Source organism: Musa acuminata, chromosome BXJ3-10 (genome assembly GCF_036884655.1).
Source record: "Musa acuminata AAA Group cultivar baxijiao chromosome BXJ3-10, Cavendish_Baxijiao_AAA, whole genome shotgun sequence".
In the NCBI taxonomy this organism is placed as follows: domain Eukaryota; kingdom Viridiplantae; phylum Streptophyta; class Magnoliopsida; order Zingiberales; family Musaceae; genus Musa; species Musa acuminata.
Window position 1 is genome coordinate 25,109,483 of NC_088358.1, and position 24,238 is coordinate 25,133,720.

A 24,238-nucleotide genomic window follows, 5' to 3' on the forward strand; every position below is an offset into this window, starting at 1 on the left:
GACATTTCCAACTCTTCGCCCACATCGTATTCGATGCTTGGCGATGGAGAAGCAGACCCACTCATCACTTCCGTTTGAAGCTGCCTTCCATCGCGGTTTGTGTTGATCACATTTTACAAGTTTCATAACGGAGTACCGTTATATTTCTAACGTAACGCAATCTATAGAAACCGGTATAGAGTACGATGTGTGTGCGTGTGTGTGTGCAGGTTTTTACTAACTATTACTGCGTGAGGGAGACGAAGAAGCAACACAAAAACAAAGAAAAATCCAAATGTACATTCTTGGCACATTGATGATTCCTTTCGATGAATAATAATGGTGATAGTAATCATAGAGCTTGTCATGCATCGTCACCGTTGCCACTGCAGCGGTTGCTGACGAGCGGTAAGCTCTTGTTGGCGGGGCTGTGGCGAGCCCATGCGGCGTAGGCCCAGTCGCAGGCGTGGAGGACGACGTAGGTGCCGATGCCGCCGATGAGGCCGTAGGCGATGGAGTAGGTGAGGGGCATGAGGAGCATGGTCATGAAGGCCGGGATGGCTTCCTTCATGTCTTCCCACTCGATCTCCACTACGGCCTTCATCATCAGTACCCCAACCAGCACCAGCGGCGGCCCGACCGCCCACGCTGGTATCGACGCCAGCAACGGCGTGAAGAAGAAGGCGAGCAGGAAGTAGCCCGCCACCGTGAGCGCTGTCATCCCTGTTCTGCCCCCCTCCTTGATCCCCGTCGACGACTCGATGAAGGCTGTGACCGGCGACGTGCCCAGCAGCGCGCCCACCACGATGGCGGCCGCGTCCGACATGAAGGCGAAGTACTGCCCCTCGAAGTCCCCGTTGGCGTCCACGTAGCCCGCGAAGCGTGCCATGGAGTAGAGCGTGCCCGTGGTGTCGAGCACGTCCACGTAGAGGAAGGTGACGAGCGCCTCCCAGAAGCGGCCGGTGCCGATGCCCTTGAAGCTGAGCGCTCCCGCCGTGGACTTGATGTGGTGGACGTCCACCACCTTCTTGAAGTAGCGGTAGGCGTCTTCCCCGCTGGGGGTGTCTGGGAAGGCGGTGATGGAGGTGTGGCGGAACCAGGAGACGGCGGTGACGAATACGATGCCGTAGATCATGGCGCCCTTGATGTTCTTGATGAGGCAGAAGGCCATGATGAGGAATCCCACGACGGCGAGCCAGAAGGTGGGGGACTCCATGCGGCCGCGCAGGCAGAGGACGTCGCCGGAGACGGTGCCGCCGGGGATCAGGCCCACGGTGCCGTTATCGAAGGTCTGGACGGGGGCGAGGTAGGCGCGGTACTTGCTGGGGCAGGCGGCGACGGTGACGAGGGTGGAGGAGCTGTAGCCGACGAGACCCACGCCCTCGTTGTTCTGGAGGCCGATGAAGGCGAGGAAGAGACCGATGCCAGCAGAGGAAGAGATTCGGACGGGGCGGGGCACGAGTTTGGCTAGGCGGGCGCGGAGGCCGAGGGCGGATATGAGCAGGAAGAGGAGGCCCTCGAGGAAGACGGCGGCGAGGGCGGTGCGGTAGGGGAGGTTGCCGGAGCCGTGGAAGCCGACCACGGTGTAGGCGAAGTAGGCGTTGGTGCCCATGCCCGGCGCCAGCGCCAGCGGCAGGTTGGCGAAGGCGCCCATTATGAACGAGCCAATGATGGAGGCGGCAGCAGTAGCGACGATGAGGTCACGGCGAGCGCGGTCGACGCAGGCGGCGTAGCCCGGGTCCACCGGCGGGAAGCTGCAGGAGGGGGATGGGCTGAGGCAGTCATGCACGGAGCAGGTGGCGCCGGAGTCCGAGAGGATGGAGGCGTTCACGGCGAGGATGTACGCCATGGTGAGGAAGGTGGCGGTGCCAGCGCGCAGCTCGGTGGTGAAGGTCGTGCCACGCTCCGCCAACTTGAACCGCCGGCCCACCCACGACTTGGCCACCGCCGCGTTGAGCATTCCCAGTCGGGGTCCCCTCCCCGCCATTGACGTCGCCACCACGGTCGTCGGCGACATCTCCGCAGTCGAATCCATCGCCCAAGTGAGACGGTCAGAGAAGTTGGACAGAGTTTACATTAATAACGTCTGTATATATATATATATATATATATATATAAGCTCAAGACTATTGTGATCCTGGGGGTTACAATAATTGATCGTGGGTCCATAGTCATCACGTCCACAAATCTTTCACTTTAGTGCTCCTGTACAAACAATAGGAACACACAAGAGAAATGCCACCTTCTCACGTGCCAATCCTGCTCTCTATTAGTTCCTCCTCTCTTCCCCCGTATTTGACTCCTTTCTTGGAATCTTTTAGACCTTCTGATTGGAATCGGATGGCGACGAAAGCGTCCCCGGCAACCCACGTCAGCAGGTGACGACACTCCTGGTGTGCCATTACGCAAGGGCCCATCATGGCCGTTCAAAGCGGAACGCACGTCCGTGATCGCAACGATTCCGTCGTGATCGATGATTACTATCAAGTAGCAAACATATGAGCGATCATTGCGTAGCAAACGGAAGCAACTCAATCGTGTCTATTTAATTAGCTTTCATTTCCATTAAAGAACGGGTAATTGAGCTCGTCAAAGAGAATTTGAATCTGAATCAAACTGAATTGAGCTCGTAGGAGTAATTATGTGCCGCTATTCTAAACCATTTCAGATGCGATCGCAAGCTTGCCTTGTTACTATTTTAGGCCGGACAAAGCAGGCCGAAGCCCGTAGACCAGAAGCCTGCGCCCGGCCACAGGAACGAAGGCCCCAAGCCTGGCGAGTCGCTGATCAACCGGGGTCAGGCGCCGATCTCCGCGGGGCTTGCGAGCGGGATCGGCACCGCCACGGACGACGATGGTTGTCCGGAGCACGGTTGCGGCGGGGCTGCGCCCACTGGATCGGTGGTTTAATAGTGCTTGAACAATGAATCTCTTTGCTTGCACTGAATTGTTCGAGGTTTATGTTATAGTTTTGAGATTTCTTTTTAGATTTGTGCAACTCCACTTTTGCTTGTGTAGTGTTGGGGGTTCTGGATGTTTCTTGAACTGGCTCGGTGAAGTACTCATCTATTCCAGAATTAATGCTGGATTGTGTGGTTCTTTGTTTAGGTGCCGGAGAAAAAGCCCTATCCTTTTCGTGACCTAACGTTTGAGGTAATGTCAATTTCAAGGTTGATTGTCTCATATGGAGGTTGTCATGTTGATGATTGGTTTCATTGGCTTGGAAGAGAGACAGTTATTGAGCCAGTTCAGTAACTTGACATCTGTTCGAAGGCCATACTCTTCACAGCCAGAAGTGTATGTAGGAAGTGATAAGATGGCCTCTTGTGTCTTTTGCTACCAGTATTTAAGTCGTGAAGGGAGGACAGAAGCTAAATTTTGAATTAATATTGGCAGGATCTTACTTCCAAAATTTCACTGTGAATTAACTGCTGTTTTGCAGGATCACATCCTGGAAGTGACCTGCATTGCTTGTTTTATCTAACGAGCGAGGTAATCCATTGGCCTAATGATATGTTCATTAAAAAAAGCAAAGTATCAGCTGATTTTTAGTTCAATCTTCAGTGATTTGATGAACCCTGTGTCTGGTGAAACTTGATTTGTCTGGGAGCATGTAAGATGATGACCTTTATTAGCTACTTGCACCCTGTTTATTGCTGATATCCATTTTTTTTTTGTCTCTGTTAAGCTGTTAATGCTGTTTTCCGTGGTAGAATATTTGATGAATGAGTCATAAGAAGGAAATTTGACTGGTCTTCTATTGCTCATAGAAAGAGAAATGTCCATATTTACCTTACAATTTGCCTCCATCTCCAGGTACCCAGCTGCTGTACTCCAGTGTCAACAGAGAGATGTGGTATGCTTGCAGTCTGATTAGGAGTCAACATGGTTGGTTCTTTACATCTCCCTTATGGCCTGATTATATTGTTGTAGTCCTGTCACATTATGAATTTTGGTTCCTGCCGCTGTAATAACAAAAAAAACACACTGCTGAACTTGTTTCTGATTCTACTAATTTTGTGTCGCAAGGCAGCTTTCGGTTGTGATTCTGTGATTACAGAAGGCCCATTGCCATATTTAAAGGGGCTGATCCACAGTGCGCATGTTGGACAAGGTCCATGGATGGATTTCTGGAACTCCAAGCTATGTTTCTGAGCTTGAGCAACCAGGCCTTCATTATGAAACCTGGACAAGAGGAGGTCCATAGACTAACTGTACATGGTGAAAAGGATGTGCTCCATGACTTAAGAGCGATTGGAACAGGGAACTAGTGCATGGGCATTTCCTAGCATGGCTGGTGACAGAAGTGACTTTCGGACTCTTGCATGATGTAACAGTCTCAGCTCGGCTAAAAGCACACTATTTCTCTGTTATCCAATTTCTGAAGAACAATACTCTCTGTAGGTGAGATATCGCATATTTTGTTCTCTGTCTGCATATATAAATATATTCTTAATACATATGTATTTGTATAAACTAGTATTACTCTTAAGGTTTGATTATTATAAACAAAATCAATTAATTTTGACCTGTCCACAACATTGGAGAGAGCCTTTTACCACATGTAGGCACCATTTTGCATGACTTTAATATGACTATACTGCAGAAAATATTTCCATTTCATAAATTATATCAATTTTCTCTCTCTATCTCATATTTATTTACCTTTTCTTTTCAGAACATGCAAATATTTCCTGTTCAACATATTATTTGTAAACGAACTCTGCTGGTTTCCCTCCATTTTATTTTCCTGAGTCGAAAGAAGATCAGTATATGACAATTACTTTACTCTCTTCCTTTATATGATGTCTCATGATAAAGGAATCTCTCTATGTCCTTACAATTTACACGGTTAAATTAAAGTTTAGATGATATGGAAGCTTGCATAAGTTTGTCAGTCACGTTACTGTGTTTTGACATACTGTTCTGGATTTTATTATTAGCAACTAAACTATCAAATGTCATGTACTGTTTCTTTTGTTAACCCTACCTTTCTATGGATAGTACTTTGCATGCATATGTGAATTCTGAAATTTATCCATGCTCTGAACTCTGAAGAACCATATATATAATTTTACATAGGACATTCTACCTTCAAGCCAGGGCTGTAACAACCCAATTACAGTAGATGAAAGGTTAATAAAAGGTTGCATTGGTAGTCATAAGAAGTCTCCTGCTATATATATCTGTCATTCTGGATCAGAACTCTTGGTGCTAGTCTTGATGGCTTGCAGAACTGCTTGTTTCACCATTTGAGCATCCATCCTGGCCACTTGAATCTGAAAATTTTATGAATCTTGAATGAACATATATTTCTCACTAATGGAAACCCAAATGTGCCATATGTTTCATTTCTTGTTGACATTAGTATCTATGATAATCTTTATTTATTTTTCCAGGTTTGTAGTTAACCGTAAATTATTTTGCTACACTTCACTTCAAGAGAGATGTACATTTGTTTGTATGCATAGGGTTTCAATGTCAATGAATATCTAGCATGGACTGAAATCTTTGTCCTCGAACAATATTTCCCTCGAGGCATTTGCATCATGAGGATGCTTAGGTTGCAATCATGTCCACACAATCTATACCTACGAAGGGAAAATGAACTAATCACTAGTTCTAGAGCTCATATTACCAATGGACAACAAACTAGTTTTGCATATCTAGATTTTTTCCGCATGAAGAAGTATTGTTCAAGCAAACAAGCATGTATACTCAAAGATTTTGAGGAATTCATTTTAGGTGCATGTACAATAGAAACAATGAGGAAGAATTTTGGAGGTTCATGTCATTGAGGTTGCCAAAAAAAATGCTAGGATTCATAGAAACAAGCATGACAAACATATACATGCACAAAACAGATGCATGGAATGGCATGTACACTACTTGAAAATAAAGAATCAAATCCATCAGGGTGAAAGATTTTAACCTCTATATCTCTCTAGAAGATTACTCGTCTTTAGTAACCTAATGTCATGAAATAAGTTATGATATATAAGGTCAACCCAACCCACGCTAGGGTTTCTGTAGTGTATTTTGAGTCTGCACAGGATTCTCTAGCTATAACATTATTCAGCATAGTGTTTTTATATCATTTAGTTAGTTGATCAATATATATGAAAATGTCTAGATACGAGAAACTCTTTGGTTTTAGCTTGCCTAGTTAGCTAACTTCAAGTGTATATTTGCAGGTAAATATTGATCTTGCATCTTACATCTCCTCCAACTGCTTCTAGGCGAAATGTATCAGTACAAGTAGCCTTAGCTTGCACGACACTGAGTCCCAGCTTCTCAAAGGCTTCCAAAATGGAGACGAGCAATCCCGGGTAGCTCTTCCCCGAAGAGATATTTATGAGGAACCCCTTCTGTAGGGCTTCAACAGTTACCTGCAGAGATGGACACCAGCTTCAACAGTGAGTAAACCAGTCCCCCAAGCAAAGGCAATGATTGGAATCAAATTTACCATAGGTAGTGTGTTGTCGTCAATTCTGTTTTGTGTGCATGAAATCTCTCGATTCAACTTATCGACCTTCTTCTTTAACTCTTCGATGTATTTTGATGCGTCCATTATGATAGATGTCTTGTTTAGCTGCCATGGAAACAAAAAAAGAACGATTCAGGTCATAATTAGTGTGATATTCAGCAATGTAAAACCAGTGTACTTTAAATTTTCCTTCCATCAAATTCTTGGAAAAGGGAACCATCTCATTCTTCTATATGCCAATATAGTGAAAGAATTCCTGTGTATTTGCTTGAACTTTGAACATGTTTATCAGAGTCAGAGAAATCTTAGAACAAAATTTAATGCGTCTTAGCGACAAAAACTGAACCAAAACAAAAAATCACAAACACACATTCACAACTCGATGGAGATTTTGGATGTGTTATCTGCTCATTGTTCAGGAAATAAAAAAAAAAAACAGAAAAAAAAGGAAAAATCAACTTGTCATGCATGTTTATGGAAGTTGGGAGGACAGAGAACAGATTGTTTCAGAGACAAATGATGAGTGATAGAGCTAATTACTGCATGAGAGTGCGTAATCGATCGAAGGAGTTGCAGCTTCTCATGGAAAGCAGCTCTCTTGTGCTCCCGAGACACCATGACTCTCTCTCTCTCTCTCTCTCTCGCTCGCGCAGAGCTATTGGGGAGGGCTGGTGACTGCTTAAAAAGAGGAAGAAGCGCCCGTATGATCCATCTGCTGATCGCATCCACTGTCATCCTTAGTGTTCTACCAAAATTACCTGACTGCCCCTTGGCGTTTCTGCAGTCACCGGGGCCTCCATTGTTGCCCTGCTAAGAAACCTACAGCTCCATCTACTCAACACTCGCTAATTGATGCAGTATGCCATCTAATCTTCTCGTCGCACTGCTCTCCGTCATATAAAACTGCTTCAAGCAACCATCCAAGGAGATGAGTTTGATCTCACAACGTTCCCGGCCTGTGCTACACAACAAGGGGACGCAATAAGAAAAGGAGATGATGAGTTTGATCTCCCATCCTATCTTGCCTTGGGCTGAGGTCAAGCAAGATATTAGTGCCTCATTCCCCGTCACGCTCGTAGGATTCCTGTCACCACCACCACCTTGTCGTCATGCATCTTTTGCTCGTTCCTATCTTCATTCCTGTGTGATAGATCGTCATCCGATGACTTGACGTGCAATGCACGTGCACGGATCTAATGAACAGCCATGTCATGATAATAACCCATCAGTGCAAATTTGTTCACACTGAGTTCCTAATGAATGAAGAGAGAGAGAGAGAGAGAGAGAGAGAGAGAGGAATCTACTCGTGATGGGAGCGACATGGAAAGCAGCGACGGCGTCAAGGGAGAGTTGTTTTCGTGTGGGTGCTACGTGGGATAGAGGGCAAAGGCACAAGGCGTTGAGGGGTTGGGAGTTTGTATTGTTTTGGGGGGTGGAGTGAGTTGTGAATGCCTCCAAGTGCTTCTCACGGGGCTTCTCCCCTCGTCACCTCTGTATTCGGTTCTCTCTCTCTCTCTCTCTCTCTCTCTCTCTCTCAGAGATATCAGTTTCAATTCAGAGCATGTTATACACTTGTAAAGACGTAGAATCATAACCTGAATCAGATTAAGAAATCAGGCATGCACATCAAGGTGATAAAACATGAATGATGACAACAAAGTATCAAAGATCTGAAATGTGAATATGTTGGATGATTTCTCATCTTCTACCTTCACAATAATTATGTGATTAATTTCATTTTTTTACCACCACCAATATGAGAAACAGCATAATCTATCTCAAGCACCCATCATGAGAAATGATTCTTCTGCAGGATTCTCCCAGGAAGCAGCACAAGAATATATGTAGGACACTTTCAGTTGCATTAGCCCTATCCACTAATGTCTTTCTATCATGAAATAATTGACACATATCATTACACTATGTCTCTTCTCGAAGAAATAAATCTTGGGTGCTGCATCCAAATCAATCCATGTGATGTGCAATCATGATGATCCCTCACCTGTCCTCTTATTTTGTATTTCCTATTTACTGGGTTGAACTATAATCACCAACCAAAGGTTGAACTATAAGTCCTCAAATGGCTTTGGAAAAACTTGCTGGTTTATGCTTTCTAAATGGCTTCATCATTCATCCACCTGCATCTATTTGTCACCTAAAAGAACAGGATTGGGTAGATGGATACAGAAGATGTGATAACGAGAGAAAGAAGATGGATACAGAAGAGGTATAATAATGGCACTACCAATAACAACACAAGCGACCACTGTTGTCCTTTTTGTTTTACTTCTCCAACGCAATCATTGTCAAAACCAATTGGCATTTATTGACTCATCTTCCTCGATCATAAACCTAAGAGAACATATATGTGATCTACTGCTGTTCCCATTCACTATCGTCACTTGTTTGGTTGGGTGATTCGTGTCCTTGGGATGCTATTCACTACCCATATATGAGATGAGGTGGGGCTGCTGCCATCTCCGGGAACTCTGGGCATCCATGGGCACAGTATCAAGCTTATCTAACCCTGTTCTAGCTCGGAAAGAGATCCCAACAGTGAGCAGATAAGCAATTCTTTTGAGGGTGATATGCACAGTTGCAGATCATGAGCGAGAGACCAAGGAATCAATCACATGAGAGCCCTGTAGGGTTTCCATGCAGCCTGTTGTCCCTGAAGCATCACTGCCGTGACGCTCACAAGACTCGAACAAGCAGCCTCTCTCTCTCTCCCTGCAATGCTCTCGTGACCTCTGATGAGAGAGACTTTTGGCTTACTGACCACTCGTGAGTGGTGAGCATCCATTCTCGAAATGGGATCGAGGGGTTTGGCTTGAGCTCGAGATGCGTCCGTGTCCACAAACTCCTCCCACTGCTCTCATGCAAACCTGCGTTGTCTCCACGCTGCATGCATCGACAAAGCACGTACCAGCCTGTTCACATGCATGTATGCACCTCGCTGTCCTCTCCCTCCTCTATGTTCGTCATAACTCAGCCATGTATGTACCCACACACACACACACACTCACTCACACCTCACCCTCTCCTCTGCTTTCTGCATGCCTTGTGCGTCGCCTTCCTCTAGTGCTCCAACCCTAAGTGTTAAGGCTTCATCGTTCATCCAGGATTCAGCTTTCCTCACAGTGGAATGAGCTTGTTTCTTTCCCTTTGGATGTGTCCCTCGCTGTATCGTCACAGGCAGAAGTTACTCGCTGGATCTGAAGAGGGTCATGATGCAGAAACCTTGCAGCTGTACATGTCTCGGTCGTATCTATCATTCACAGAGCTACTAACCATATACACTCCCTACTGCTGCAACACGAAACATAATGCGGTGGTTTTTCATGTGAGATTTCTCGATCGCAGCTTATTCCAACATTACTCGACAGCCAATGGATATCCACTATCATTTTGTTGTTCACATGCATCAGATGAAGAGCAAGAAACAATATATACAAAGGAACAGGCCAAAGAGGCCTCACGCGGAGAACATAGCAGTGTTGTCACACCTACCAAAACTTGGCATTAGGTTTTGGCGACTTCCTCTTGCTATCTATCACCACAAGGATGGATACAGCGGTGTGGCATCCAATCTTTGGGAAATAATACAAGTTTGCCGCCTCCATCGACATGACTGCGGCCAAGAAATCTGCTGGCCACCTGTTCGATTCAAGTTGGCAGTGACCGTGCTGTTGTTCCTCTGTTTCAACCCCCCGGAGAGATATGTGCATGATATGAGAACCATCTAGTCTTGCATTTGAATCCAAAACGCGAAAAGAAGGAAGAAAGAAAGACGGAAGTCCCAATGCATGAGCTGTGTGCACTGCATGGCAGGATGTCAGGATAAATACGACATTGTCTTTAAGCAATTTGGATGACATAAATCTTTTCTTGAATTGAGATCTCAGAGAAATTCAAGATGCTTCTGATGGCCAGACGTAAAGGCAATTTGAGATATTTATTGATGTTTTAGATAATCCTACATATGATCATCACATCCAGTCGAGCAACGAATGCTTGGTTAAGGCCAATAAAGGCTCCTATTTCTTATCATCCATCGAAGTGGAATCAACAGAAAGATTTGTGCCACCAAAAAGGAGTTCAAAGCTATTTTGTTTGATTTGACTTTTGTCCTAACATGCGTGAGCATATCGCCGGTGGGAAAGCAGCGCAAGAAAAGGCTTCAACCACACCGTCATTGTCATATGAATCTTACTGCTGCTGCACCATCCCCATGACCCCAATTCAATTGGGAAAAAGGAGGAGGAGGAAGAAGAGAAAGAAAAAGAAGAAGAAGAAGAAGAGAACGTGTTTGTGCGATACACATACTAAACTATGTTCTTCTGATTTGTTTTCCTACAGAAAATTAACTCTACACAGTGTGTGACAGCGAGAAGCATGCAAGAAAAGGGAAGAGAGAAGAAGAAGGAGGGGGGGGGGTGACAAACAGTTGCTGTGGCACCATCACCATCTTTTTGCAGCTGTGCTTGCTGCCGTGCTTGTCTGCTTGTACTTCGACAACCCTCTCGTGACTCCTCCCTGTTCACCGTCGTTCTCTTAGGACGCTACAAGTAACTCCCCAAGCACTCATCAAGAGTTTGCTCGTCTTGTGTTTCTTGGCAGACTGTCACTTCCAAAAACTACCCTCTCTCTCTCTCTTGGAGCATCTGCCACAGTTAAAACAAAGATACCGCTGCTGGAAAGATACTCTTCATCATCTAAAACAAAGAAAACAAAGGAAAAGATGAGTTGTATGGCAAGCATTAATTGCTGTAACGTCTGTAGGATTCTCAGACTACCAATCTATTCATCTTGTTTTATGCATTACCGCTACCCGTTGTTTGGATCTTCTCTGACTGTATTAGCTTGGAGGGGGATGCTCTATATATCCATGGATTTACATGAGCTTCCCAGGTTTTTTCCTCTGGATTTTGTTTCTGCTGATATGTATTTGATCTCATTTGGCCTGTTCTAAGATTCTGATGATATACCACCAAAGGTCACGTGAGGGGAGAACTCATGAAAGTACATTCACATGCAATTGCACCAACTCAAAACAAACTAATTAAAGCGTAAAGTGGAGAGAGATGTGAGTTCCCGGTAGTCTTCTTGTACCTCTCGGAGCAGGAAAAATATCTCGCTGGATTTGTGTGATTTAGTGAGGAGAGAGGGTGTGTGTGTGGGGGCGGGAAGATAAGGTGAGCACCAAAGGACAAGCAAGTCTTTTGTTGGTTTACATGCCTGCATGGCTCCATGGAAGTACTGCAAGTTTTGGCTTTTACAGGGTGAATGAGTGGTAATGCAACAAGGAGAGAGTTACGAAGGAAGGTGATGCGTGCATGGCATTCATTCCATGGCGATATCCAACTGGTCACTCTCATGGTGGCCAGAGCAGCTCATCTCCTCTCACAAGATGGCCTGTAAACTTTTCCTTTCCTGTTTTTGCAGCATTTCATGATCCATTGTGCATGATTCCTATTGCGGTTTTTCTAAATCCTTTTCCCTTTTCCAGAAAATATTCTTCTTCAAAGGCATGGAAAGGAATTCATGTGCTATATCGGATGAAATATTCATTAGGCCTTAGTTTGTGGCCCAAGATAAGCCCGATCTATTAATGTGCTGATCCAATCTATTTGGATTCACTCCTGGATCTAATCGGGCTACTAGCTTATGGCCCAAGTGTACGACCTTTTGGTACATGTGGTTTGGGTGTCTGAGAGTACTATCACGATAACGATGAAAGTGGGCGAAAGCTCGCACGTTCCGATTCAAGACGAGATAGAGAACAGTGTTCCGATTATGAAAGAGGAACCCCCGGCATTGAAATGATGTAACATATTGTAATGAACGACGAATCTCGTTTGCTCCTTTCCTCCTTCCCTGAGATTTGCAGAGGAGAAGCGTGAACGAGGGGGAGGATGGAAGATGGGGCTTCTGAACGATCTAAGCTCATCGTTAACGAAGCTCAGAATGCTAACAAAGGGGGTTGGATCACAGTTCCCTTCATCATAGGTCTCCCTCTTCATCTCTCTCTCTCTCTCTCTCTATCTCTGTGAACCGTGATCTGAGTACGGTTGTTGAGCTCTTAGGGAGCATGCTGGGGCAGGGGCTGGCACTCACCGGGGCAACGGGCAACCTGGTGGTGTACCTGATAAAGGAGTACAACTTCAAGGCCGTAGACGCCGCCCAGATCGGGAACATCGTCCAAGGCTGCACCAGCCTTGCCCCGTTGGCCGGCGCCGTCGTCTCAGATGCCTTCTTTGGGTGCTACCCAGTCGTCGTCTTCTCCGCCATCGTCACCTTCGTGGTACTCATCCTACTACTAGTTCAGTCCTAATATTATCCACGTGATGTTTAGGCCAATTCGTCATGTTCGAAGAATAGCATTTGGGCTGTGTTCTCATCAATCTTCATCGCAAGCAGTCTTTGATCCTCTTCACACTGACCGCCGCCTTCCGGTCGCTGCAACCACCCCCATGTGCGTCCATCTCCGACGCTTGCGTGCCATCGGCGGGTCAGCTTGCGTTCCTCTACACGGCGGTGGCGCTGATAGTCGTCGGGTCCGGCGGGACACAGTTCAACATGCTCACCTTTGGAGCCCACCAACTCGACAGCGTCGGCGACCGGGACGTCTTCTTCAACTGGTCCATCGTCGTCATGTACGCCGTCGGCATCATCGGCTCTACCTCTATCGTCTTCGTCGAGGACTCCATCAGCTGGGCGTTGGGCTTCGGCGTGTCAGCGGCGGCGAACGCCATCGCCGTTGTGCTTGTGCTCCTTGGAAGCAAGCATTACCGAAGGCCGGCGGCATGTGGAAGCCCATTCACTGGACTGGCCCGCGTGGCCGTTGCCGCTATAAGGAAGTGGGATGTTGTGATGGCAGAGGATGACAGCAAATATGCCCACGGGACATCTGAGCTCGATGAGTCAATCAACCTTCGACCGAGTCAACGATTTAGGTGCGTTGAGTCAAAGTTTTAGTAGGAATGCGACAGTTGCTGCCTAAATTGATCTATCAAAACAACTGCCATGCACTGTTCCGTCCTTCGACTTTGTACAGTTTACGGTGCAATGAGATCTACTTCTGATGTCTCCAGCTTTCTGAACCGGGCCGCATGGATCTGCCATGGCGACACGCGGCCGGACGGCTCCATCGCCAAGCCATGGAGCCTCTGCACCGTCCAAAAAGTAGAGGACTTCAAGTCCCTTCTCCGTGTCCTTCCTCTCTGGAGCGCCTCCATCTTCCTCAGCGTCTCCATCGGCATCCAGCTCATCCTCACCGTGCTCCAGGCCCTCACCATGGACCGCTCCCTCGGCCCCCGCTTCTCCATCCCCGCCGGCTCCATGGTCGTCTCCTCCTTCGTTTCCACCGTCGTATCCCTCTTACTCCTTGATCGCCTCATCCTCCCGCTCTGGCAAAAGCTCAGCCCGCGCCCCCCGAGGCCTCTGCTGCGCATCGGCCTTGGCCACATCATCAACACCGCCGGCATCGCGGCGTCCGCCTTGGTGGAGAGGAAGCGTGCGAGCATCGTGCGGTCACACCAGGCGGAGAGCCAGCATGGCGACTGGGTCGTGCCCATGACCGCGCTGTGGCTGGTGTTGCCGTTGGCGGTGACCGGAGTGGCGGACGCGCTGCACTTCCCGGGCCAGGTGGCGCTATACTTCCAGGCGTTCCCGAGGTCGCTGAGGAGCACTGCGACAGGGATGATGGCTCTGATCATCGCTCTCGGATTCTACCTGAGCGCCGCCATGGTGAACATGGCTCGGAGGGTCACCGGGTGGCTGCAGGACGACATTAACGACTCGAAGGTGGAGAACGTGTACTGGCTCGTGGCGGGGTTGACTCTGGTCAACTTCGGGTACTACGTGTTATGCGCAAAGCTTTACGAGTAGAGTATCTATCCTATTAATTACAACACTACTCAGCAACGTTAAAGTATCATAATTATTATTTGAATAAATTTGAGTCATTTAGGATTTTTTGTGTATATGATAAATAAAATAAAATAAATAAAAATATAAAATTAAACCATTTGTTAGGACAGTAACTTACCTTCAAACTACTATTCATAGCCACATCAGCATCAAGATCAACATAATGGACCACACTACCTGATCAACGTTGTCCCGCAAAAGTCGAGATGACACCGATCGAGTATAGCATCGACCCATAAAAGTCGGGACGACGTCGACCAAGTACAACATCATCCCGTAAAGATCGAGATAGCACCGATCGAGGACAACGCCGAGTCGTAAAAGTCGGGATGACGCCGACCAAGTACAGTGTCGTCCGACAAAGATTGGGACGGGGCTGACCGAGTATAGCGTCATCACATAAAGATCGAGACAGCATCAAGTATGAGGCGACGGTTCGACGCCATGGCACTAAGGATGCCCAACATCTACTCCAAGAGGAAGCTCGTCGCTCGATGGGTCAACAGCTATAAATATGACATGTACGGCCAATACCCGGGAGAAGGATAAAAACCCATCGTGGGCTGGTGACAGGGATCGGCTCTTGGCCCATTTTCTATCCAGTTATAACAAAATTTTCGGAGGAGTCAAAATCAGGAACCACCTTCCTAACCCCGACCTGTGTGCAAGAACAGATAGTAAAACAGAGGGCGACTAATAAAAGGGGGAGTCTCCAGATCTTGAAGTCAAAGCCCAAGTCCGACCCCATCGGATGACGACTCCCGTCGCCCGAGTACCGACGTGGATGATATTGCGCACCCGGGACTGAACCAAGCCATGCTAACCCCTCAACCACGGTGTAAAGGATCACTATCATATTGGCACTAGAATAAGGGCTCGATGACGTAGGATCAATCCCAACAAGGCAATGTGTTCGAACACTTGGGTAACGAGTGCCTCCAGACCCGCTTAACTCCGGGGTTTGGGAGCCACACCTACCTCCCCCCGAGTAGGAGGCCAACGGCTCCGTAGCAACCCTTGGGAATGACTACCGCTCAACCTTCCATCTCTTTCGAGGCGTTCTTCAACATGACACACTAAGTTCAAGTTTTGGCCAGGATGATACAAACCATCGTTCCCCTCATTCCTCACCCCGAACAACTCTCGACGCTCCCGGCAATGCCACAGCAGGAGTCGCCACCTCCTACTCCCACATAGCCTCCACCCTCTCCGGTGCCACCCTTGGTTCCCCGGCAGCCTGGGACGACGAACGTCACCTCATCACCTGAGCGACAGTTGAGTTTGAGGCCAGTGTCCATGTGCAACGCATGAAGCCTCCGACACCTTCGCTCCGACAGTCCTGAGCCCAAGCGCCGGTTGAGTCTGAGGCCAGTGCCCATGCGCAACGCACGAAGCCTCTGACACCTCCACTCCGACAGTCCCGAGCCTGACACACTGTCGTCCGACTCGGCAAACTCTCTACTTGCACAACTGTGCTCGGTAAATCCGAAGAGGAGCTTGGTGAGGCCTCTTCAGGAGGATTGCCTTTCGCACTCGAGATTCAGGACAAGCCAGTCCCTCCAAGCTTTTGCCTCCCTATTCTTGAAGCCTATGACATCGGCTCCGACCTGACGGAACATGTCGCTATCTTTCGAGCCTAGATGGCCCTATACAACACTTCGAATGCCCTCATGTGTAAGGTGTTCCCCACCTCGTTCCGAGGCCCAACTCATATGTGGTACAGTTGACTCATACGAGCCTCGATCACCTCCTTCGATCAGTTGGCCAAAGAGTTCGAGCTTAACTTCCTAGCCAATGTGCGATCGAAGTCGTCCGCAGCTTTGCTCCTCGGTCTCAGCCAAAAGGATGATGAGCCACTTTCGCATTTTGTGACATGCTTTGCTACTAAAATCCGGATGTTGCCCGATGCTCATCCCTCTTTGATAATGCAGGCATTCTTGATGGGACTCTGACTTTATAGATTCTTCTAGACACTGGTCGAGCAGTCGCTACGGCTATCCCTAAAATGCTTTAATGTGCTAACCAATACGTAGTCGCTGAAGCATTAATGGCAGGAAGGCGCGAGGAGCATAATAGGCCATGAGCAGAACCAACCCGAGGGCAAGCCTTGGCGCCACCAAGAAGGAGGATTGACTTACTCGGCACACCACTCCCGAGGCCTACACTCCTACCTTTAAATTCCTCTAGGACGGAGATATTCCTGCGGATCAGAGAGAGGTGACTCTTGAAAGCCCCAAACCTAATGAAGGCACCATGAGAGCTCAGAGACCACTCGAAGTACTGTCAGTTTCATCGTGATTATGGACATGACACCAAGGAGTGTTGTGACATCAAGAACCATATCGAAAAACTCATACGTTGAGGGCACTTGGGTTGTAACATCGGGAGGCCACACGAATTGTCGCCTCATCCTTCGGGGTCGAACGAAAAGCAGATTGATGTGATCAGTGGCAGTTCGACATCGGGGGGAGATAGCATGGTGGGATGGAAGGCTTATGCCCAAGCAACCATAGAAAAGTGCTCGGCAACCCCAAGTGCTCGAGATTACCTTCTTGGTAGGAGAAACCAAGTACCCGAAGGATGACGACGCACTAATCATCTCGGCTAGGATCGCTAATGCTTGGGTTAAAAGGATCATGGTGGACACTAGGAGCTCCGCCGATGTCCTATACTTCGATGCCTTCTGGAAACTCAGCCTGACCAAGGAAGACCTTGCCCCAGTTCAATCAATGCTTACCAAATTTACAGGTGATTCCATTTCATCCCTCGGCACAACCGTCGTACCAGTCGCCCTAAGCGAAGACCCCCAAGTCAAGATGATCATGGTAACCTTTATGGTGGTGGAACTCTCCTCAATATACAACACCATCTTGGGCTGACCAACCCTCAATAATCTCAGAGCAGTCATCTCCACATACCATCAGGGTGACAAATCCTCGACTTGAGCAGGGGTCAGGGAAAAAAGGAGTGATCCTCAAGAATCCCGACGATGTTGCCTGGCGACCATCACATTACCCAAGAAATCGAGGCGTGAGCATCCCATCACCGACCCTCGGGACGTCGCCAAGCCAACGCAGCACCCCGAACTGACTGAGCACACCCAAGAGGTCCCGCTACGTCACAACCAACCATATAGGGTTGTTAGGTTCGGGTCAAGGCTACTGGAAGAGGAAATAGAGCAACTCATCAACCTGCTAGTTGAAAATGCTGACATATTCGCCTGGTCACCCACGGACATGCCCGGGTTTGACCAAATGGTCACATAACACCACCTAAACATTAGTCCCTAAGCACAATCGGTGAAGCAGCGACCTCGAAAGCTGGCGCTTGACCGACAAAAGGCGGTACGCGACATGATAGAATGACTCTTGGTGGCAAGATTCATCACAAAAGCAAAATATCCTCGATGGCTATCGAATGTAGTTTTCTTTAAAAAGCCTAATAGAAGTTGGAGGATGTGTGTTGACTACCCTGACCTCAATCGAGCATGCCCAAGGACTGCTATTCACTACCAAGGATCGACCAACTGATTGACACACCTCGGGGTACAAACTCCTCATGTTCTTGGTTGTATTCTCAGGATACAACCAAATCAAGATGGTGTCAGAAGACTAGGAACATACAACTTTCATCACAAACTGAGGAGTCTACTTCTACACAATCATGCCATTCCGGTTGAAGAACGTTGTGGCAACCTACCAAAGGATGATAAAGAAGATATTCGCCCACTAGATTGAGAGAAACATGGAGGTGTATGTTGACAACATGATCGTCAAGAGCAAGTCCACTCGAACTCACCTAACGGAAAAATTCCTTGGCTTCATCATCTATCAAAGGGGATAGACGCCAACCTAAAAAAATTCCAAGCTATCATCAACATGCAGCATCCCCGTTCGGTAAAGGAGATTCAACGCTTGACTAGGCGCCAACCTTGCTCGATTCTTGTCTCGGTTAGGAGACAAGTGTCTCCCCTTTTTCCATATCTTTAAGAGCCCAAACAACTTTGAATGGACTTTAGAATATCAAGAGGCCTTTGGCCGACTAAAGGAGCAATTGGCGCACCTATCTCGACTTGTTACAATCTCCTCGGGAGAATTGCTCAACCTCCACTTTGCGACTTCCGAGCACGCCGTCAATTTCATCCTGACTCGAGAAGATTCTGGAGTGCAGCAACCTATCTACTACTTGAGCCACGTCCTCGGTAGGCCCAAGGCGAGATACCAATCGATAGAGAGGCTAGCTTTAGCGCTCATTTAGATAGCTAAGAAGTTACAACCCTACTTCCAAGCCCACTCGATTAAAGTAATAACCGACTAGCCACTGTGACAAATCTTGTCCAAATTCAACATGTCCGGACAAATGCTAAAGTGATCAGTCGAGCTCAGGGAATTTGACAAACACTATGTCTTGAGGATGGCCATCAAGGCTATGGCCATCAAGGCTCAGGCGATTACCAACTTCATCTCAAAATTGGCTCCCCTCAACAGTAATGATGGCGAGTGTATGGGGCAATGGTGGAGCTTGCACATCGATGGCTCGACAAACGCCAAAACGGGCGGGGCCAGCCTTGTCCTCAAAAGCCCCAATGGCCGAACGTTCAGTCACCGCTCCGCTTTGGGTTTAAGACTATCAACAACGAAGTTGAATATGAAGTGCTCCTATCCAGCCTAAAGTTGGCCCTCGAGCTCCAAGTTGAAAGCATCAAAGTTTTCACCGACTCTCAACTGGTGGTCAGCCATATCAATGGAGACTATGAGGCTCGGGATGCTACCATGTCAAAATACTTGTTCGAGGTAAAGAAACTCGCTAGTTGCTTCCACTGCTTCGCCATAACAAGGATGTCGCAGGCGCAGAACGTACATGCCGACGCCTTGGCAAAGCTCACCTTAGGTTAGGGTGTCGAACTACCTCTGGAAGTCAAGCAACTCCCTTATCAAACTATTGCAGCCAAAGAGGTGGCTATGACACACTCAACCCCAACTTGGGTGGAAGAGATCCTCTGCTATAAAAGGGATGGGATGCTGCCAGCCGACAAGGTAGCCTCCCGACGGCTCCAACGCATGTAGGCGTGGTGTTGTGAGATGAACGGGAGACTTTATCGAAGGTCATTCACCCAACTGCTCCTGTGCTGCTTGGATCCCGCTGAAGCCTAGTCGGTTTTAGCCAAGGCTCAATAAGGAATTTACGGGGACCATATCGGTGATCGGATCTTGGCTTTCAAAATCCTCTGACAAGGATACTACTGGCCGACTATGCATCGAGATGCCGTGACCTACGTATAGTGATGCCTACAGTGTCAGAAGCATTACCGAACACATCATCCGCCTGCGATTCCTCTAAACCCCCTGGATAGCATATGGCTCTTCGCATAATGGGGAATGGACCTCCTCGGCCCCTTCCCACCGGCATCGGGACAAAGGAAGTTCCCCATCGTCGGAGTGGATTACTTCACCAAATGGTTGGTGGCCGAGCCGCTGGTATCCATCATCGAGAGGCAAGTAGAAGGATTCGTATGGAGGAGCATTATTACTTGCTTCGGCATCCCCAAAGCCATCATCACCGACAATGGCACACAATTCAACAACACGAAGTTCAAAAGATTTTGCTCGGGCTCCAGAATATAATTGGGGTTTAAGCTCAGTAGCTCACCCATAGACCAATGGTCTAGCCGAGGTAACCAATTGGGCGATATTGAAAGGTTTGAAGAAAAGGGTCATTGGAGCTCAGGGTACCTAGGTCGATGAACTCCCGAGCATACTATGGGCTTCCCGAACAACACTAAAGACCACCACGGGGGAATCGCCTTTCAACTTGACATTCGACACCAAGGTAGTGCTCCTGCTCGAAGTGGTCTTCTCGACTCCGAGAGCTAAAAACTTTGACGACATCGAGTCGAAGAGCGGAGAGCCGTACGCATCTCCGTGCCCTCTATTATAAAAAAAGTTGACGCGAGACTTTACAACTAAATGGTGTGGCATCGGCCGATCAATCTCAACGACTTAGTCCTATGAAGGGCCGAGGTCAGCGACCTGACTCACTCCCGAGGCAAGCTGGCCCTAAGCTGGGAAGGCACTTATCGGGTAACGATGGTGGTCCAAGATGGTACTTATCACTCAACGACACGAGAAGGATGACAAATTCCGAGGATATGGCACATATCAAACTTAAAAAAGTTTTACGTCTGAAAAGTTAATTGAGCCCCATCGCCGAAGAAAAAAGGAAGGACATGTGAAAGTGGCAAAGGGAGTTTCATTAATAAAAAATTTTTACATCACCTGTGCTAGTCATATGTGCCCTACAAACTAATCACGTGAGTGATGACACGTGTGACTTGACACGTAGTATTTTTTATTATTATATTTTAGCATTTATCACTTTATATTGCTTGTTGTATATATATATATATATATATATATATATATATATATATTAATGTCCTTGGATCTGTGCAATAGGAATTGGATCGTGATGAGATCACGATAATGAGACCGATTCACCTTTAAACACAGATCCTAAATAATCCTGATCATAGATTACTTGAGAGGGACATTGAGATAACCGGATATACTGGTGCGTTGTATACTCATTCATATGATGGATGCAGTTAGTCTCATAGCTGCTCGTGTGGGGATACTAAAAATATAATAAAGGTGCTCATTAGGGAATGAGTTCACTGATTGATCCGCGCTTATAGAATGCTAAATGGTTGATGATGCCTTCTTATTAAACAGTGATTCCATAGTCGCATTAGTGTATATAGTTCTTACACTTGAGGCACCAAGGATGTACTATATATGTATTTTATTTTTTCATACTAGACTTATATCTGGAGGTTCCAGATCTAATACATTCGGTCATTGGAACGAAGCATTGCAATATTTGTGATTTGGAATGATGCATGTAATACTTATACATTTTATTATGATGATGTATGTGATGTATTGCATATGATATGAATGATGATTAAAATTGCTTTGATTTGAATTCAAGGTTTATCCCAATTATGACATTTTGAAATAAGAATGATTGCTTATCTTTGTCATGCTTTGAAAATTATTGTAAAAGGAAAAAAGAGATACAAAATTATATTCTTTCCTTCTTTTTGACAATGACAAAGGGGAGATAGCTTGCACAAGTCAAGAAGATGTAAAAACTTGCTTGCTTGCTTACACATCTAAAGATAAGCAAAACTTGCAACTTACATATTGCAAAAGGAAGCAAGAATCACTAACTTACACACTTCAATAAGAAAGCTATCTTGTATTCGCTTTTGAAATTTTTGCTAGCTTGTTTGGTGTAAACTTGCTATCTTGAACATCACCAAGACTTGCTAACTTGCAATCTCAAGAGAAGCAATAGTGCTATCTTGCCTATCTCAAGAAGCAAAACATGCTAAACTTGCACATATGGCAAAATTACAAACTTGTAAAACTCAAAATTATTGCTAGCTTGCATGATGATAAAACTTGAGATTATGTCTATAATGCAATGATTTGAACTGTAATGTCTAAAACACTTGATAATTGAGCTTCTCCTTTTCATTAATGACAAAGGGGGAGAAGTATGATGTTATGCATAAGTTTATGATAACATGTTGCATGTATTTTTTAATCCAAGAGTTCTATCAATATGACATATTGATAAGGGGAGTTTGTTTAAACTCTGGGAGTTAAGATTAACTATGACATCAATTGTTTGTTATCATAAAAAAGGGGGAGATTGTTGAATCTTGGATTTTGATGATGAAACTAATTGATAGTATTTATGATTTAATCTACGTTATTAGTGATGTAGGAAGCTTCGATAAGGGAGAGACAATTAAAGCAAGAAGAATCATGTTGCGCCAGAGAAAAATATGTCTGAAGATTGGACGTCGCGTCGGAGGATCGATCAATGTATCGACAAAAGGCTTCGGGCCATGGTTTCGGGTATCGGGCCAAGAAGAGCGAATATTACGCCAAGGATATTGAAATTGCGGAGGTCAACTGACCGATTGGGTAATAGGCTGCAAGAGAGGATGATGCGTCGAAGAATCAGATGAAGCGTCGATGGACCAATGACATGCCGAACAACATAATTCATAGTTAGTAATAATTGTCCAGATCAAAGTGTGTTTTATGTGTACAAGATTAACTTTGATAATGAGGCATAAAGCAAAATGAAGCCCGGAGTCGAGAACGAGATTTCGTTGGGAGTTCGAGAGTTCGTCGGAAGTCCGGACATTCGTCGGAAGTTCTACCGGAACTAATCGAGAAGTCCAGGAGCTTGCCAAAGAAGCTCGTCGAAACTCGCAAAGAAGATCGTCGTGAATTCTAAGAGCTTAACGGGAGTTCACTGGAATATTACTAAGAGATCATCGGAAGTTCGCTGGAAGCTTGCCGAAAGAAACCTTGACTCATTAGACTTATTTAGCTTAGTATATGCCTTAGAATTCGTAGTTAGTACATAATTAAGATTAGAATTGGGTCAACCCAATTAGGAGCCAGTTGGGCCCATATAAGGACTGTGTTGAGCTAAGTGAAAATGCCTAAATAGTGACCTAAGAGGTGGCACATTCTTCAAGACTGTCAGGTGGTGGTACTGTCTGTCTGGGCGATGTACTGCCCAAACATAGTTTCCGAGAGGCTGTTAGACAGTGGTACCACCCATACTCAGGAGACCCGGGATGAGATATTTTTAGGTTTCAAGTTTGAATCAACTTGAGACCTATAAATACCTCTCTCATCCCTAGTTAACATACACAAGTATTGAAAGTAAAAAAAGAAAGAAACACTGTTGCAATCTTATGTGAACTCCTCTCCTTCTTCTAAGTGTTAGAATAGTTTGAGAGAGGAGTAAGTGGGGGTGTAAGGGTTATCTCCTAAATCCTGAAAGGAGAAAGAGCTATAAAGGGTGGTTGATCTTCGCATATTGAAGGAAGATCGATAATGGATGCTGGTGGCCTCGATAAAAGAGGAATCAGCGGAGTGGATGTAGGTCACGACAACCAAACCATTATAAAAATCTGGTTTGCATTTCCTTTGAGCACTTTACTTTAACTGCAAACTACCTTCTTATTGCTTTCAAAGTTAAGCATTTCCAAAATTGGTTTTATCGTATGAAAGAGAATTTCTTAAACCGACGTTTTTACCGCTGCACTAATTCAAACCCCCCCCCACCCTCACCCCTCTTAGTGCCGACTCATTCCTAATAGGAAAAGAGAGTGGTCGGGGTGATAGCCACCCCTCGGCACTCCCCGAGGAAGGCCATCATATACCATCATGAGTTTGAGGTCATCCGTGATATAGTACTCAAGTCATGCCGCTCAGCCATATCAGCCTATGGTACCTGAGTTGTATTGCTCGATCACATCAGTTTTCAAGTACCCGAACCATGCAGCTTGGTCACGCTTGTCTACAACGCCTGAACCGTGCCCCATGATTATGTTATCCTTCAAATAACCTAAGCTATGATACTAAGCTAGATCGATCCATCCATATCTAAGCCAAGGTACTCGCCGACTTCGACTGAATCACTGCGCCCAATATCAAGCAGCACCGCTCATCCAATCAAAATCCTAATAGTCTTCCCTAACGGGCCCTGTCTACGACCGACCTCCGCTCCCAGAAATCCTTAGCCAACCACCTGTAATACCACTGGTCATCACACAAGCAAACTCAACCCGCGAGATCACCCCGCGCCATGCAGTGGCCCCTCGGGGAGTGACCTGGTGCAAGCCGCTCCTCGAGGAGGGGAGAGAATGATAGGGCACATTTTGGTATCCTGCCCTCCAACCACTGTTCATAGCCATATCAACATTAAGGTCAACATAATGGACCATTCTCCTCGGTCAACGCTGTCC

General features: G+C 46.5%; 3 protein-coding genes and 1 long non-coding RNA gene across 8 annotated transcripts; 2 read left to right on the plus strand and 2 right to left on the minus strand.

The window, feature by feature from the left end:
• Positions 1-261: 261 nt before the first annotated feature.
• LOC104000966 (adenine/guanine permease AZG1-like) lies at positions 262-2,084 on the minus strand. The gene has a single exon (XM_009423135.3). It carries the CDS (start codon positions 2,012-2,014, stop codon positions 344-346), a length of 1,671 nt encoding a protein of 556 aa, XP_009421410.2. The 5' UTR covers positions 2,015-2,084; the 3' UTR covers positions 262-343.
• Positions 2,085-2,701: 617 nt separating this feature from the next.
• LOC104000964 (uncharacterized) lies at positions 2,702-6,311 on the plus strand. Of its 4 annotated transcripts, none has more exons than XR_010501793.1 (6): positions 2,702-3,131; positions 3,206-3,275; positions 3,421-3,470; positions 3,795-3,866; positions 4,012-4,382; positions 6,173-6,311. It is a non-coding gene; the product is annotated as an uncharacterized LOC104000964 (long non-coding RNA). The 4 variants fall into 4 exon arrangements; XR_010501792.1 differs by lacking the exon at positions 3,206-3,275 and having other exon boundaries at positions 2,702-2,934; positions 3,087-3,131; XR_010501791.1 differs by lacking the exon at positions 3,206-3,275 and having other exon boundaries at positions 2,703-3,131; positions 4,008-4,382.
• On the minus strand, positions 5,025-7,423 carry LOC104000965 (uncharacterized). 2 transcript variants are annotated; one of them, XM_065171030.1, is made up of 5 exons: positions 7,224-7,423; positions 7,006-7,140; positions 6,445-6,570; positions 6,197-6,367; positions 5,025-5,257 (listed from the first exon to the last, which is right to left on the minus strand). In XM_065171030.1, exons 1-5 carry the CDS (start codon positions 7,263-7,265, stop codon positions 5,168-5,170), a joined length of 564 nt encoding a protein of 187 aa, XP_065027102.1. In that variant the 5' UTR covers positions 7,266-7,423; the 3' UTR covers positions 5,025-5,167. The 2 variants fall into 2 exon arrangements, with proteins under 2 accessions (XP_065027102.1, XP_009421408.3); XM_009423133.3 differs by having other exon boundaries at positions 7,006-7,397.
• Positions 7,424-12,295: 4,872 nt separating this feature from the next.
• LOC104001001 (protein NRT1/ PTR FAMILY 2.7-like) lies at positions 12,296-14,439 on the plus strand. The gene is made up of 4 exons (XM_009423168.3): positions 12,296-12,474; positions 12,552-12,769; positions 12,886-13,421; positions 13,560-14,439. Exons 1-4 carry the CDS (start codon positions 12,381-12,383, stop codon positions 14,353-14,355), a joined length of 1,644 nt encoding a protein of 547 aa, XP_009421443.3. The 5' UTR covers positions 12,296-12,380; the 3' UTR covers positions 14,356-14,439.
• Positions 14,440-24,238: the final 9,799 nt, after the last annotated feature.

What these genes read in the sequence shown, in the direction of transcription:
- LOC104000966 (XM_009423135.3), bottom strand. Translation starts at nt 2,014, where the DNA reads ATGGATTCGACTGCGGAGATGTCGCCGACGACCGTGGTGGCGACGTCA.
- LOC104000965 (XM_009423133.3), bottom strand. Translation starts at nt 7,200, where the DNA reads ATGACAGTGGATGCGATCAGCAGATGGATCATACGGGCGCTTCTTCCT. An exon ending in ACGACAACACACTACCTATG is followed by an intron (nt 6,368 to 6,444) that starts GTAAATTTGATT and finishes CCATCTCTGCAG; the next exon opens with GTAACTGTTGAAGCCCTACA. An exon ending in TAGAAGCAGTTGGAGGAGAT is followed by an intron (nt 5,258 to 6,196) that starts GTAAGATGCAAG and finishes TAAAATTTTCAG; the next exon opens with ATTCAAGTGGCCAGGATGGA.
- LOC104001001 (XM_009423168.3), top strand. Translation starts at nt 12,381, where the DNA reads ATGGAAGATGGGGCTTCTGAACGATCTAAGCTCATCGTTAACGAAGCT. An exon ending in CACAGTTCCCTTCATCATAG is followed by an intron (nt 12,475 to 12,551) that starts GTCTCCCTCTTC and finishes TTGAGCTCTTAG; the next exon opens with GGAGCATGCTGGGGCAGGGG. An exon ending in CCGCCATCGTCACCTTCGTG is followed by an intron (nt 12,770 to 12,885) that starts GTACTCATCCTA and finishes CATCGCAAGCAG; the next exon opens with TCTTTGATCCTCTTCACACT.